The sequence below is a fragment of the Phalacrocorax aristotelis genome, chromosome 17 (genome assembly GCF_949628215.1).
Source record: "Phalacrocorax aristotelis chromosome 17, bGulAri2.1, whole genome shotgun sequence".
NCBI lineage: Eukaryota > Metazoa > Chordata > Aves > Suliformes > Phalacrocoracidae > Phalacrocorax > Phalacrocorax aristotelis.
Window position 1 is genome coordinate 9312006 of NC_134292.1, and position 16463 is coordinate 9328468.

A 16463-nucleotide genomic window follows, 5' to 3' on the forward strand; every position below is an offset into this window, starting at 1 on the left:
GTCGGGGAAAAAAAATTTAAAGAGGAAAAAATTTAACTCCTTGTAGAGTTGTACATTTTTCACATTTGGGAGGTGCCTGTTGAATCTATTAATCATGTCAGTAGCCAGCCTGGAGTCTAACTAGAGCATAACAGCATCTGCTCTACATGTTTGGTATCACCTGACAGCTTGCACCATTGCAATATCAGTGTTGATGTGCTACCCATCACCAGCTTCTAGAAATGCAGATTTCTGATGGCCTTTGTTTGAAACGATGTTTTTTGGAAAGGTTTTAGGGCATTGGGAAGTTGCTGCCACACTGCAGATCTTCAACAGGGTGGGAGCAGATGTGAGCAGCCCTGGATAGTACAGTAAGGACTTTGCTCAGATTAAAGTCCACACAGAGCACTGAGGTCCGAGACAGTGTCCAGCTTTGGGATACCAGATGTGGTCCTTCCTCTGTGGATGAATAGATAGCTTTATTTTTCAAGACTCAATCCAAAATGTTTCAGTAGCACTAAATCATCTTTTTTTCTTAAGCTGAATTTGAGAGCAATCATTTCCATGGCAGCAGGTGTGAGACCATAAATTAGGATTGTAACTTCAGCGTAAGACAAATCATAAAATTTGAGTTAGGGGTAGGGACGCAACTGTGTGTGTATCTTTGCAGAGAATAAAGGCCTGTTATAAGATTGCGGAGGAAAGTCATCTTTTTAGATGTGTCCTCTTCATAAATAGTATTTTAAATCATTCCCAAGAGCAGTTGTCTTTCCTGATTATTTATGCAACAGCTCAGGCAATTCTCAGTCTCATTTTCAGTCTGTTCTCATCAGCTGGTTATAGGGTGTAACTGGTATCAGTAACACCTAGGGCTATTCTTTCTGATTATCCCAATTCTTTCTTTCAATCTACAGAATAACGCCCTTCTGGGTTTTTTTGGCTGAATGCTCCTGTCTGGTTTCATAGCATATAAATGATTTAAAGATTTTTTTACCTATGTATCTTAAATTTTTTTTGAAAGCTCACAAATGTGTCCTCCGTCCTATAAACAACAGCTAGCTGGGCTCAAGGTGCATTTAGTCATGAAAATACTTCTCTAAACTGCTGTTCCTTAAAGATATTTGGCCATCTGCCACTGCTGCAATGTATTCCTTTGGCTATTCAGATGTTACCCTGACTGGCTGCTGGAAGGATTTGGAGTTACTGTCAACCGACTCAGCTCATGTAAACCTACTCGCAGCTTGCCCTGCCAGATGATCTGGCCCGCTCCGACTCGGAGGTTGGCTCTTTAAACTTGGCACGAGGCTGTTGGAATTTTCCAGTTTGCTGTTACAAGCTTATTTCTGTATTCCTCTGTTACTGTCAAGGAGGGGCAAACAGGTCTGTGCAAGCTTCTAAATCACCTGGAAAGCAACTGGAAACTCAGCCTTACTGCTCAGCAAAGGCTCCCTGGGCTAGGTTCTCAACTGGTGTAAAACAAAGTTGCTTTGCATCCGATGTGGGCCCAGGCTTGGGTAATCCGGTTTGCTTCTGGAGTTGAGCCCTTGGAAAATGGGTGGTGTGTAAGTGGGTGTGCTGCTCTGAGCTGCTTTTATTTCCTTTTCTGCAGTGCTTCTGATGCTTTATGTATCCCCGTTCCTATGGCTGTATGCCTCTGGAGGGGCAGGGAATGCCAGTGCTTTGGCTGTGGTGCTCAGGTGTTGGTGGGTTTTTTCACTCGCAGCTGGAGAAGACAGAACAGGGTCTCATTCCAAAAGAATGAGTTGTTTGTATGATCAGAAATGCCAGTCGGGGATGAGAAGACCCAGGATGCTGGCGTTTGTGTAACTGGGGCTGAAGTCGGACACCACCACCGTCAGTGAGGCTGGTAGTGCCTCTCAAGGGTGATTAGGCATCCGTAGAAACACCATGGATGAAGTTATTACTTTTCTTTCATAATAAGAAGGGTTACTGGGAAGGGGAGGGTATGTGCAACTCACAGGGTCTGCTGGTGCTTTTAGCTGTCCTCGTTCCATATCTGTGTGCCTGTGATGCTTCGTCGTCCGTACAAATGGAAAGGGGAGAAAGCGTCTCGGTCACGCAGTGTTTCTGCGGAACAGCTTCCCTGCTCCACGCCAGAGGCAGCTGTGAGCCTGCGGAAAGGGCTGCTGCTGAGAGTGGTGGGATGTCTGAAAGCAGGAGGGAGGTGCAGTGGTGATGGACACAGTCACTGCTGGGCTGTGTCCTGTGGGTGCTCTGCAGTGGGGTTTGCAGGGTTGCACAGGTGTTACTTGCACTGAAAGAGCTTGCCTCCAGGCTCCTCCTGGATATGGAGCATCACTTAATTTGTCTCGCCAGCCTCTAGTCATCTGGTTACTCATGAAAGGCAGGAACGGGAGGGGGCTTTCATCTGAGAGATCTGCCCGCGAGTGCCACTGGCACCGTACCCACCCTACCCGTGGCCGCAGCCAGCACGTGCGTGCTGCGTGCCTCCTCCCAGCTCAGGGGCTTGCAGCCAATCTGACTCTCGCCTCTGCTGAAAGGCTCTTTCAGCAGAGAATCTCTTCTTGCGTGTGGCTCATGCTCCAGCCTTTCCAGTTCCACAGGGAAGCTGGTAGGAGGGAGAAGGCATCTCAACAGGTTCCAGAGGTAGAGAGATTTCCTGCAGCTCTTCTCCTCTCAACCATTAGATAACTCCTTTATTAGGCTGTGAGCTAAGCAGACTGGGAGCACCCCTTTCCCCTTGCTTCCTTCTGCAGGTCTGGTGGGATTTGGCCTCCTGTGCTTGTAGGTTTTGATGTATTAGTTTGATGTCTGTTACCTGACCTTACTAACTTTCATTCCAGCAGGTCGAAGATCTATGCTGAGTGAGTAACTAAAGCTCCACGTAAGGCCCTGTTGGGCTGAGTTCTTCCATCAGACAGGATGAGTGATCCCTAACTTATACATTGTCTCCCTTGTATATGATAAACGGAATGGTCAGTGACTGCCCAGGTTTTTGCAGTGCTGAATGACCAACCCCATAGACAAGGAGACTGCAGTCCAGGGTAGGCAGAGTGGCCGTTTGGGTGATGGTAATGGTTATTTTCCCTGTGGATGATGAAAGACTTAAGGATGCTGCTGTGCAAGGACTGGGGAGGGCTGGAATGCTTTGGTATGGCTCAGGGTATGAGTCTATAGGTGAAATCACTGCTCCCTGAAAATCAGTACAGCTCCAACCACTAGAGTCATGGGAGCTGGGACTGTCAGCTGGATGTGTGCTAGCAATGACGTTCAGATGTTTAATGGCATTGACAAAGCAAGTATTGATACCAGCAACGGTCTTCAAAGCATTTTCATTAAGGGAGAGGGCTGCATTTGGCTGTTCTTCCTTCTTCAGTCTCCAGATGACCTGATCTTGGGTTTGCTGAGGGGTCTGCGGCATTGTGCGCCTGCTCGTCCTACAGTGTGAAGTCTGTCCTCCCCTCCTGGGACCTGAAGGAGGACATTGCTGGAGGAAAGGATGCCATGTGGGGAAGCCACATCAGCTTTTATTTTTTTTTTAGTGCCGTATTAATATTGCTGCTATACAATGCCAGAATAAGTAAAATCACTTGAAGCTGATGTTTAGCAGTGTGAAGCAGCACCCACCGCTGGTGCGCAGAGGCGATCAGTGCTCGGTGGCTCAGCGAAAGGAGGAGCCCCAGGAGCAGAGCGGTGCCAGGGCTGCCCCCCAGGACAGGCTGTGTGTGCAGCCGGGGGCCCGGCAGCGCTTTCCCCCCGCTCTCCTCCTTGCTCGCCTGCCAGAGGAGGGTTTCACCACCCCAGCGCCCAGCCAGCCTGGCAGGGGGTGCCACCTTCCCTTTCCACTCCCTCCTGCTGGCGCTTCTTACCCTTTGCATGCACGTTTTGCCTCACTTTGCTAAATCTTTGCATTTTTCCATGCTTCCCCAGCCCCCGGGGCCCTAGCTCCCTCGGGAGCCGGAAAGAGCAAGGGGGCTGGGAGGGGAAGGGAGAGAAAACTCCGGTTTGCGTTAATTCCTGTGGGGGGAGAGGCGGGGGGGGGGGGGAAGGGGCTGTTTCGGGGCAGCCCCGGCCGCTGCAGCCCCGCCGCGTTCAAACTTGCCGCGGGGCCGGGCCGGGAGCGGGGGGCGGGCGGGGGGGCCGGGCCGGGGTAGGGGGGGGCCCCGCACTGCCCGGCCCTGATTTGCTGCCCGGCTCCGAGATCGACAAACTCCGGCCTTGGGTTTAAAAGGAGAGGGGGAAAAAAAAAAAGGGGGGTGGGGGGAAAGAAAGAAAAGTTTTTTCGCTGCAGGAGCAGGCAGGGGCCGGGAGTGAGCGCGGCGGAGCCCCCGACAGCCCTCCGCCTGCCCCATGGCTTTATAAAGCGGCTGCTCTCCGGGGGGGGCTGGCGGGGGGGGTCTAAGTGGTTTTTCTTCGCTTGTGTACATATATATATTTTTTTCCCACCCTTTCCCCCCGAGTTGTCCCGAGGTGGTGCCCCGTTTTTTGTGGACCATGGATACGCACACGCGGTGGAAAAGGCGTAGTTGGATACGGGGCTGGCCGGTCCCCGCTGCTCTGGTGCTGCTGGGTGCCCTGTCCCTCGGTCGGGCAGGTAAGGGACCCCCGAACCCCCCCCCTCCAACCCCGGGACAGCGGGTGGTGGGTCCCGAGGGTCGCGGGAGGGAGGCGGGTGTCAGTGGGGCCGTGCGGGTGGGGAGGGCTTTGTGCGGGGCAAAACGGGGTTCTTGCCTTCTTCATGCATTCCGGGGGGGGAAAACCCCAACCAGAAAAAAAACCCACTCCAATAACTCGCTCAACCTCCTTTAGCTGCCCGACTCTCTGAATGCCATTTGTCAGGGGGCCCGTAAAAGGGGAAAAAAGTTAAAACAATACTTTATTCGCCTTTCTTAGAGCGGGGCCGCCTGTTGCTGGGCTCGTTTTTCTGGAGCAAAAGTCAGGATGTCTTTCTGGAGGCTCCAGTTCTTTATATACTGCATGTATTTATATATGAATATATATTTAGTCAACTGGAAACCTCTCGTCTTGCGTAGTTCCTTGAGGAGAGGAAACTTTTTGTCCAGAAGTAATCTGCTTTCCCCTCTGCACATCAAAGCGGCAGAGCTCGGGACACAAAAGCTTCTGCTGGGGACCCCAAGGCTCGCTCTGCCCTCTCTGCCCCGCCGGCCCCAATTCGTGGGGTTTTTCCCTAAAACTGGGGCTGTCGAGTGTGGCAAGAGGAAGCTCTGTGAAGTACTAGATGTGCAACGGCACTAGACATGCAGCTAGAAAAACCTTGGAATGTCATTTTTTATAATCGTGCAGGAATGGGACTAAACCCTTTTTTCACTGAGTTTGAGCGCGTTTGGAGAGTTCTGCTTTCCAAATGCCTGCCTTCCCCGGGTGGGCTGGGAAATGCCAGAGCAGGGCAGACGGAGACTTGTGGGTCTGCTGGAAAAGTTTTCTGTGTGTTTTCCGAGTTCATAGTGGACACTTGGAGGCATCGGTGCTCTGAGGTCTTTTTATATTGTATTTCAAGGGAGAGACTAAGCGGTTTGTCGGCAAAGCTGATTTCGGAATCTGAAAAGTTGCAGTAGGTGGAGGTCTGCAGGGTAACTTGAGAAACTGAGCGAGAAGTGCCCCGAAGAGCTGAGCTGTCTGGGATTCAGCTTTCAGGCTTGATTTTTGTGTGCTCTGGGTATTTTTTCCTGGGAAGCCCGGGCAGTGGATTTTCAGGGTTGTTTGTGTGTTACCAGGACAAATGCGAGTGGGTTTCTGCATACGGCAGCGTGATTGCAAATTACTGTAATTTCTAGGTTCTTAAAATGACCTTAAGGAAGAAAAGGTGGGCGTACGAGGAATGCTTTCATTAATGGTTTGCTTGCAAAGTCCGAGCAAGATGGAAAATAAGTTGCTGGTCGATGACTAAAATGCCCGTAGAACATCACTGCAGGGGAAGTTAACGGTAGTCGGAGCCACCACGAGAGTTTGCGCTGTACTGCCAAAGTACCGGACGGGTACAGCAGTCTGCTATTAGACTGTTAGAGTTTTCTGACTAGAGGAATACTGGAGCAATACTAGCTCCTCTTGAGTTCCCTTTTTGTGCAGCCAGCTTGTGAGGCCTCTCGGTTACTTTGTGTTAGTTGAAAACCGAATTATTACCAGTCCCAAGTGTTTCAAAGGAAAGATGACAAAGTTTTCCCTTTTTCTTTTGTCTGTGCTAATGCTGTAGTGGTTTCGGAGCATCCCTAGGCACTCTGCCTGTGGGTGGATACCCTTCAGACAGCCTCAGCAGAAAACCTACCTCCTTCTGAAAGCTCCCTGGTAACTTTTCTCAGGCTTTTGGGTCCAGCCGCGGGCTGCAGGGTGCAGAGGGCTGGCTGGAGCTAGTGCTGCCGGGGGTGGCTGGGGGGCTTCTGTAGAGCCCATGTGCTGCCCCGAGTAATGACTCTCGCAGTGAAAGGCTTTGCGTTTTCCTAATGAGCCTCCTAATAGGACATCAAATAATTTGGATGAGGGAGGAGTCAGATTGGGGCTGCTGATGGCATTGACTAATGATCTTTATAGCTTTTTTTAAACTTTCCAAGTTCTTTTTGGTTTTATTTCAGCTCAGATTGTTTCAGTTTCATTTTAGTTGGCTTCTCTGTACGGAGAGAGGTGAATCTTCTCTGTAATCTTCAGAAGCGGAGCCATCAGGTGGCTCCAAAGAAAGGGGGAAGACACCTTGCAGAGAAGGTTTCTAGAAAAATAAAGAAATATTAGTGTCAAAGGTGACATGAACTGAACTGCCTCCGAGCACTGCCCCTCCAGCTCAGATTTTCCCATATTTTAACAGATGATGTCACCCAAGAATCTAACCCACAGACAAAGTTGGAATCTCTCTCTGCTTTTACTAATCCCTATAAAATTGAACTGGGTTTCTGGGTGAAAATTTTTGGAAGCAGCAGTTTCCTTTAGCGGCAAAGAAAAGTGTAATAAGAATATGTGGCATGCCCTTTAAAAGAAACAAAAATGCTGGAAATTATGAAGTATCCTGTTACCATCTGTTGCTTTTCTCTTTGGCTCTTCCCCAGTCATCTCGAATGAGCTAAAAAAAATAATAATCTTTATCCAGCCAGTTAGAAGTGTTTTGTTTAATATTTTGCCAATCAAAAGTGTTGATACTGTTTTACAAGAAGAAATATGACTTTATAAGTCTGGAATTGATGGCAGATCTGATTTCCAGTGTAAAACCTGGATTATTCTGTCAATGTATTGCCAGATTGGAACAGGACTTTGTAAGTTAAAAGCACCCAGCTGTCGGACATGCCCTGTCCGGGGGATGCGGTAGAGGCGTTCAGCTGAGGTAATATATTATTCTTCCATGTAAGCTGGGGTCAAGACGAAGACTCTTTGCTGACCGTTCCCTTCGAGGTGGTTTTTGAAGGCCGCTCCGGCGCTCGCCTCCCCGCAGTGCCGTAGCCGTGCGGGATGTGGGCGCTGGTTTCAGGCTTGCTGTCAGAGAGCCAGTTCTGCTGGCTCCCACCGCAGCGAACGGGAATTTGGGCTCTGCAGTCCCAAGCGTCGCAGTGTTGCCTGGGAAATAATTTGGGGATTGGAGAAATCCTGTTTCATCTCTGGTCTTTAGGGGTAGCTCTAAGGCAGAAGCTGCTGAATAGCTGCTAATTTTTGGTGTACAAAGGGGGACGATGGTGTGGATTTGCCGGCTGGCATTGCTCGCTCAGATCTCTAACGCTGGATCCTCATATATATAAAACCTCTTCTTTACAGCAAGGGTAATCCAATAAACAAAACTCTTGGTGTCACTCCTGTGGACATAAAGTCTGTCCTAGAACAAATAGGGAGGGACTGTTAAGGGGATGTGCATCCTTGCCTTACATGGGTACTGCTCCTGCCCCTTACGTTTTGTGGTTGGATGTGGACTTTTCAGGTTCATTCCTTTTCGAAATGTAGAGCAAAATCTAACTAGTAGGTTGCTGTCTCATGATAAACTTGCAGTCCCACCAGTGTTGCAGAGGTTTTACCTTGCTGAACTGGGCATACCTTAGCGGTGGCTCCCAAGAGAAGTTCATTTGAGCGCTCTTTCTCTGTGTGCATGGTACTGGCAGCTATGCTGTATGTGAGGTTTTTTAATTCTGAAGTAGATTTTTCAGAGCTCCAACATTAAAATTGTTGCCTGTCCCAGAGGCCCAGACCCTTAATGGCACGCAGGTGTCCTGTCACCCTTTGTAGCATTGCCTGGTTGCTTTTCGTCTAACACCGAAGGTGCGGTCTGGTCCTGGTGCTGTCTGTCCGTCTCTGCTTTGGTGACTCGAAGTTTGTCTGTCTGTCCTGCCGCCTGGCTGCAGGGCATAGGCTTAGAGTATGCATTCTCACAACTGCTTTGAATTACAGATAAAATCTTTAAGATGAGACAATATGTGGCAACAGATGCTGAGAAGCAGAAGGCGCTGCTGTGGCATATGCCACTAATGACGAGATATAATATCAATTATAGATGTGTTTTTAGGTAATCTGAGTTTTGTCTGGACTTCAGAAATCAGTCTGTGGGAGCACTTTCCAGGAAACTGTTCTTCAGTCTGAGTGGTCGTTTTTTCCTTCTGTAGAGGTAAAGCAAATTGGCAATTAATTCTTCTAACAATTACTTTTTCTACTTTTTGTCTTATGCCCTAATTCTTTGACCTGCTCCCTGTGCTTTCCCTCTCCCTGTTCTCTGGGGGCTGCATGGCGGTGCTGTCCTTCCCAAAGCAGGTGGAGGATGGATGCCAATCACTCTGTGTAACCGTGAAAGCCTCACACTTGGAAAAATTGTGTGAAGCAATACTGCTGTGAATGCTCCCACACAAGCAGACTGAGGATTAGGGGCTTTGTGGCTCAGCAAACCTACAAGGGGTAATGAAGGGAAGGAGGGACAGGCCAGCTGGCCCCTGGGGAGATAGTGTATGTAAAAAAAAGTACTCAAATGAGGTATCACCATGGTGATTCATGGTTTTACTATTTGTGTTGGCGTGGTTGCCTGCAGCTATGTCTGGAGAATGATGTGACCTGGGAAGAGTGGGGAGCTGAGCCCTCCCTGGGTTGTTGGACGGCAGCAAATGCTGCAGGTGCAGAGATGGGTCTAGGACCTTGCTCAAGCAAAAATTATGCAGGCAGGGGCTGCTTGGCCTTGAAGGACTTCCAAAGGGTTGAGTTAGGAGCCTGTCTATGGGCACTGCCATCGGAGAGTACGGACCGGTCTGCGTGTGCTGTGGTTCAGGGTGGAGGTGCCCAGGGAAGAGCGGTTCCGTTTGGCGCACGTGCTCTGCTGTTGTGTGAATTGGCTTTAAAGTGTAGCAGCCCCTAAGATGGGGAAATCCCTGCTGCGTTACAAGTATAAATTTGGCACTTCATCACATATGTACACACTCGCCCCCGTACGCTCTTGCCTGGTGTGTTTAGGAGGAGCCTCATCCTCAGGATGCAGCTATCATATTATAAAATGAATTACTTCGCAGAGAAAGGTTTAAAACATTATGATCATGTTTTCAACAGAACCCAGATAACTTTTCAATACCTAGATTTTTGGTAGGTGGAAACTGCTGTTTAAAATGAGAAGAATTGTCTGGGAAATAAACCAGGAATGAACCATGAAACACACATCTTCCCAGAATACTTTTCATGTGGAGGAACACTTCTGCGCTCCGTTCTGCGCTTTTATCCAGTGTAGACTCCTACTCATTACGTATTTAGGAAAGCCCTGACTCTGCTGCAGGTCTCTGATACTGCTACTGTTGTGGATATTTTGGGAATGCTGAGGCCTTAGACCGTCATCTCCTGGAATTGGGTCAAATTTAAGAGCTGCAGGATTTGTCCCACAGTAAAAGTCGGTGTCACCACAGAGGCATGTGCACCGATGAGCTACGCTTCTGCTGGAGCTCAGTTTGATAATCTCCACTGGTTTCCCTGCACTATCTGTGTGGGTTCTTGACTTCTAGCTTCTTTTTTTGTATGGAGTGCAACCGTCTCTCTTGGATATATGGCAGATCTGATATAAGCAGTGGGGCGTGGTACTGGTGTTGTGCGGGGAGATGCTGTCCCCATGAAAGGGGCTCCCCATGGATCCACTGATGTGGGGAGCCCCAAGGGGGGACTGATACTAACCAAAGGCTTCCTTCCGAGCTCTGGTTTTGCTGAGATGTGGAGGTTCCTCTGTGCGCAGTTATGTTCTTCTGTGTCAGGACTGCTCAGTGCCTCTTCCTGGCTCTGGTTATTTTTGTCTGGGTTTCTCTCTGGTTATGAACCCTTTGGAGCGCAGCTATTGCATGGAGCTATCGGGAGGAGCAGTCGGAACGTGCTGGTAGGTTTTTGTTCCCTGCTAATGGCACGGGGGCTTTCTGCGGAGACTTTGGGAGATATATTTTTTTTTGGAAGGAGACCCTTCCGGGTGAATGCTGTCTTGGGCTCTCTGGAGAAGGCAGAGCACCTCGCATCTGTAGCAGGAAACTTTTTTGCTGCTGGGGTTTAGCTTGTCCCCCTTTGGCAGAGCATCAGCAAAGCACAGCGGTGTCCTGAGCTAGCAGCTTCCTTGTTCGGCTGTGGGTGCAAATCTTTGCCCAAGGCAAGCAGAACACAATCTTCAGGCCCTTAGATTCTTTTCTGCCTCCTGGTATTGCCTGTTACCTGCTAATACCTTCAGCTGTTGCTAATCTAGGCAGAGCATTCCCTCTCCTTTGCCCTCCTGGCTTGCTTGAGAGAGGTTCCTGGGATTGTCTTCTCCAGTTGCAGCCTGGCCTTCCTGTACATCAGATTTTATTCTTGCTAGCTAGATTGGAGCTGATGGGATAGGTGCTGTGCTTGCAAGCTGGGAGTTTTTCTCAAAAAATAAAATAAAACCTTTGTGTGAAACAAAGAAAAACCCAGTATGGGAAGAACGAGCAAAACCAGAAAAAAGTTGAGACATGAAAGAATGGAAAAAGTTTGTTAAAATCTAACGTTATATGGAAAAAACTTACGTTGGCAACATGGTATAATTAGCCACCGGGTTACTCTTGGCAAGTTTCAAGGCTCTTGAAATGAAGCCTAGCTCTGGGTGAACTGTCCAAATGATGCTGTGGTTTCTCTGTGGACGTGTCTGGAAAATCTTTAGAACTAAAATAAATAAATGAAGGAGCTACACAAAAGGCATTTTTGAGGCTGGTTGCTCTGAGTCTGGGCTCTTTTTCTCTCCAGAAGCCAACAGGATTCTTAGCATCATCTGGAAGCTTTCACAATGTTGAGAGATGTCATTTTTTTCTTTTAAACTAGGAAAATGGTATTAATGTATTTACAAGGCTGGACTTTTCCTTCCAGATTGTATAATATCCTGGAGAGAAGGATCGTTTGGGGATTGAATGAAATAAGACTGAATGAGTGGAATGAGCTACATCAGTGCTCATTCCTAACCTCTGCTGCAGGCTTTCTCCCAGCCCTTAGGCAAGTCCTTGTGTTTCCCATGCCCTCGGGCCTTATCCTGTCTCCCTGGGTGGCACCTGGCATCCGGGTGTTGCTTTAACACAAATTTAATGCTTAGACACCAACAAGACATGTGTTCTCAGAGCCTCTCTTCATCTCTGTGCCTCAGGTTATGTTAGTGGTTGTGGTCTAGGAGTTTTCTACTTGAAAAATACTTTTCCTCTCTGGGATGGTGTTTTCCTGTCTAGCAACATTAGTGCCTGGCACTGCAAATCCAGAAGGTTATTTGGGTTTTGCCTTTAGATTTGGACAGATCTCTTGCAGATTTAATGATGGGGTACAATACAGACTACCTCGCTGTTATACTGACAACTCTCAGAATGCTCTGAAGCATTAAACCTATAAATGAAATCTGAAGCAGGCAGAGGATGTCTTAGGCAGCCGTACACACGCTGCAGTTTATTGGGAGATAAAAAAACCCTTTGGAAAGCAGAGGGATGCAAATGGAAGCGAGGTGCTGGATGTCCCCATGGGGTTTTGCATGTTGAGTCTGTGCTGTGGGCAGGAACAGGAGGTCAGGTAAGCTGGTGCGAGTCGGTCTTTTAGCTGGCTCTGCGGTGGTGACGTTCAGCTGTGTTGCTGATGTAAGAAAGTAATTCCAGTGTATTTTGCTGCATGCTTTGCCACAAGCTGTGGCAAGTGCGTTCATCCCTATGGGTAAAGTTTGCTTGCTTGAGAAACCCCCCGTGCATGATCCTACGTTCCTTGTGGTGTTCAGCTCTGCTGCTCTAGATTCACTGGAGAAACATTTGAAGGCCAAACCTTAGTCCTGCTGTGCTCAAGGACAACTTTCCTTCGGTCTGAGCAGTATCTGGATGCCACCCAAAGGAGCTAGGCACCCTTATTTCCTAGTGAGGGATGGGGGCCGCATGTCTGGGGGACCTTTTGTTCTTAGGAAGCTGCAGTTTGCTGAAGACCTGAATGATCTGCTTTGCTTCTATGCAGATAAATCTTACTGTCAGCTTAGGATGACCCTGTATGCCATCCTTGCCTGGATCAAGCTGTGCATCTGCAGCCAGGGAGATGCTAATTCTTTCAGAGTAAATAAAGTAATAAGTTTTTTCCTGGCTCAGCTTTTAGGCAAACTCTTTAAAGCCCTTTTCTTTCCTTGCCTTTCTGCACTTCGCCGCTATTACTTGCAAAGGACGGGGGAGTTTGCGGCTCTGCTGGAAATGCTGTAAGAAGTTGATGGGGGGAAACTCCTAGAGAGAAGAGAGGTCACTAAGGGGTCTGCTGGAGTCCCTGCTTGAAGGGACTGTCAGGCAGTTTTAGTGGCCAGATTTAGAGTTTCATTTGCATGTCAGCTGGAGTTTCTATTTTTTGAGTGTGGATATACAGGAAAGAGCTGTGCTTTGGCTGAGCTCATGTATCCTCACCGAGAGCCTCGCTGGCCTCTTTTCCTCTGCTGTTCCTCCCTCCACCCCCTTTTTTGTTTCCAAGACAATACTTAAGTAAGGATTCATTGCAGCTGAATTCCTGGAGATGACACTGCCAGTTTCCCAGGATCTCTTGTACTCCTGCAGCATTTTATGCAGTGATTATTTTTTTTGGTGCAGCTCATTCAGCTGCACCCCTCAAATATGAATTAAGCAGTGAGTTTGTGTGGTGTTTGAGGGGAGGTCATCCTAGATGTGCTGGAATGAGATCTACTCTGTGCTGCTGTCTGCTGCAGGGTAGAGACTTGGTCTGAGGGCTGCAGTTTACCAGCTGAATAATGAATGCATTGTTTGTATGCCCTTATTTCCAGCTTGCACCATTAAAAGTGAATGGAAAGGTCAAGGAGATGAGTCACTGTGAATACAAGTGTCATTCTGCTCAGAAGAAATGGAAAAAAAGGAACTTCCAAAGGAGGTGTTTCAGCTGGTGCCAAACAGCTCTGTTTCACTGTACTTTCAGGGAGTTACAAGAGTAAATCTCAGCTGAGATCTGCTGAAGTGTTCAAGCACCTAAAAGTTAGGAAGGGGCTGGAGCTGGGGTTTGGCGGTTGTAGTTGCCAGGGGCTCCAAAGGCAGCTGCTAACGTAGGCTGTGTACAGAAAATCAGGGCGAGCCTCTGGAAGTGTTGCTCGCTGCTGCTGTTGCTTTGCAAAATGAGCAGCTGGAGCTTGAAGGAACTCTTGTTCTCAGCTGCTTCATATACCTGGCAGTACCCAGAAAAGGCCTCCTCCAAGTCAATGTGGGGAGTCCAAATAGTCAGGCTGCTTTCCTCCAACACTTAAAGCAAAAGTAATAGTGTTGTGAAGGTGCTGTCATGGGACGGTATTAACTCTTGACATGCTGGTGAGAAAATGTGTGCCCCTTGAGCAGTGAGCCCCAGCAGGGTCCCAGCTCGATTCCTGCACCATCCAGCGGTAACGCTGGAGCAGGGTGGTGGGATGCGCAAGTCTGCGGGGTGCCCGGAGGTAAGCATGGGCCCATCCCCTGCCCTGACCCCAGTAAATGCCCAGTTGTAAATTAAGCTTTTCTTAATTTCCTGCCCAAAAGCTTCCTTCGACAAGCCCCAGGCAGCCGGCTAACCGCATTGGCGGAGCGCTGAAACTAGAAATGTGGCTCGTGGGTTGCACGTGTGGAAGGGGGAGCGCTGAGCTGCGGGTGGGTTAATGCCAAGTGGGTGGGATAGGATGGGGAGTTGGCCAGAATTTTCCTTTAATTGATACTGCTGGGGCAATTTCAATAAAACGGCAGCGGTGGCCAGGAGGCCAGCAAACAGAAGCCAGTTCAGAAGTTGTTAATACTCTCTTTAATGGAGCAGAGTCATGAGCTCCTGTACCGGTGGGTTTCCTTTTTCGCATGGCTGAAAGACCCTCCTTTGGGGTTATCAGCATTTTGGCTAATTGCTTTCCACTGTCCTGGAAAGGAAACATCCACAGTGCGTTTGAGGTGGCGATGTGCTGAGGCAGACCCCCCTGCACGTTGTCTAGCACTGCTTTGGTATTTTGGCAGAATATGAATCCTGAGAGACAGTACGTAAGAATATTTACATTTTTGATTTCTAGCCACTGGATTTTTCTGTTCTGAAGTCACTCCTCTGGTATAAAACAGATATTCCTCAAAAAAATACCAAAAGCTTTAGAATCTTGATTTATCTTCCTGCATCAAAATACACCTTTTGTAGAAAATTAAGCCAACTATTTTTCTCACTCACCTAATGCAAAGTCGCTTCCATAAACAACTTTCAAATGAATATTCCAGTACAGCTTTGATCCAAGGTGGCCGAAAACTCAACACAAGTTGCATCTGATATCGAATGACTGGGAACTGGGACTCATTTGCTAATGATGCAGTAGTGTGGTGCTGACTGAGGGCCGTAGCAAGGCAGGAGTTGATGGCTTGCAGCTCACTGCACGGGGAGGGCTGTGCCTCGTTTGTGCGGTGAGGCATTGGGTCCGTAACCCTTGTGCTGGTGGTGTTGCATGGGAGTTAGATCTCTGCAGGCGGGTGAGGTGGGTGGTAGGCGTGTTTGGCTGCTGAGGTCGGACCCTGCTTCTGGCAGCATGAGGTGCGTGGGACCAGCAGAGCCGCTCTGCGCTTGCTGGCGTGTGACTCCCGGGGAGCCGCCGCGCAGGAGGAGCCTGCTGCAGGGCAGGAGACACGCTGGACGTGCCCCTCAGAGGGCTTCCCTTAGAAGATAGGAGTCTGTCCATCCCCTCAGTATAGCATCTGTTCCCTGACCACGGCCTGCTTAGTGTCTTGTCTTGGAAAGCTGTCGATTCCTTGAAGGATAAGGACTGCTCGCCTGGAGCCCTGCGGCTGCAGATGCTTTTCTTGATGACGCTGATGTTGTTTTTCTCTTGATCCCGTTGGGTATTCTGCTTTTTCTAACAGGGAGGGCAGATCACTGAGAATCCCCTCATCATTTCTGTGCTGCAGAAGGGATGCGAGGGTAAGAGGAGGAAGTGGCTTTCATCCCGGTCACTGCCTTTGGCACACGCTGGCAAGAGCTCACATAGGAAAACTGCTAGGAATGTTCTCTCGCAAGGGTTTGCGAGGATCGGGAGAGGCATATTATCACGTCTTGTACACTTTGGGAGAAAGTCCCTCGCTCTGCTTCTCTCAAATGTTTAAATTAAAACAATCTGTCTTTCTGCAACTGTTGGACGCTTTCCCTGCTGACCTCAGGAGCTGGGACTGGGAGGAGGAGCACGCAGGCCCCAGTGCATATAACTGGCTCTGGGTTTTTTGTTAAGCTTCAGTCTTGATTCCCTGCAGGATGCAAACCAGAAAAACAATAAAGGTCATATCTGCTCTGGAAACATCCATTTTCCCAGTGCTCTGTAATTAAAGAGCTATATCAGGAAGCAGCGAAGCCTTTATGTGCTGGAGGCTATTGTCTTACAAGACTACGTATAGAAAAGGCAGCAGGCATGCTTAACCCTCCTGCCAGAGCCAGTGCAGAGGGTTAGGCCCTCTGCAGCGTCTCACCATCTTTTTCTTTTCCAACCACAGCCGCATTCCCCCGGCAGGGTCTGACTGCGAGATGCTCCCTGTGAGCAGAGCTAAGCGCTGGGCAGGATCAGCCCTTTACTCCTTAAATGGGAAAGCGCAGCCGAGCAGCTCTGCAGCCTTTGGCAGACGGCAGTGCCCAGGGATGCTGGATGTGGCGCCTCATACCCAGCCTCCGAAACGCGGCTGTGGTCCCTGCTTAGGGGATTCCTGTGCGCTGAGGGGAAAGTCATCCCTGTGCATGGGCCAGGATTTTTGGTCTGACCCTTCAGCGCTTACACACTGAGTTTTGTCTTGGCCCAGGGCCCCGTGGCTGGGCAGAGACAGGATTTTTTTGCTTCTTGGCTGGGAGTCCGACTCTTGCAGCCCTGCACTGTTGCAGGAGTCCGTGCACATGGAGCTGCAGGTGGATGCAGGGCTGGAACCCAAGTCCTGTTGACCGTGGGAATTTAGGCAGTGAAATAGCATAGTATCATCAGGCCTAAATCACAAAACCACCCTTCATCTCTTCTCTACCACTTCTTTCGACTTGCTGCTTTCATTGCCCATGAGCCTGCATATTTTTTGGCAGTTTATGGAGCATTCACAGTG

The 16463-nt window shown here is 49.1% G+C and overlaps 1 protein-coding gene across 2 annotated transcripts in view; it reads left to right on the plus strand.

Moving 5' to 3' along the window:
- Positions 1-4212: 4212 nt before the first annotated feature.
- The window catches only part of COL5A1 (collagen type V alpha 1 chain), a 160034-nt gene continuing 147783 nt past the window's right edge, over positions 4213-16463 (plus strand). For both annotated transcript variants that reach the window (XM_075112369.1, XM_075112370.1), the window contains exon 1: positions 4213-4555. In XM_075112369.1, the coding sequence (XP_074968470.1) occupies positions 4456-4555 (100 nt within the window). In that variant the 5' untranslated portion in view covers positions 4213-4455. The remainder of the gene's footprint in view (positions 4556-16463) is intronic.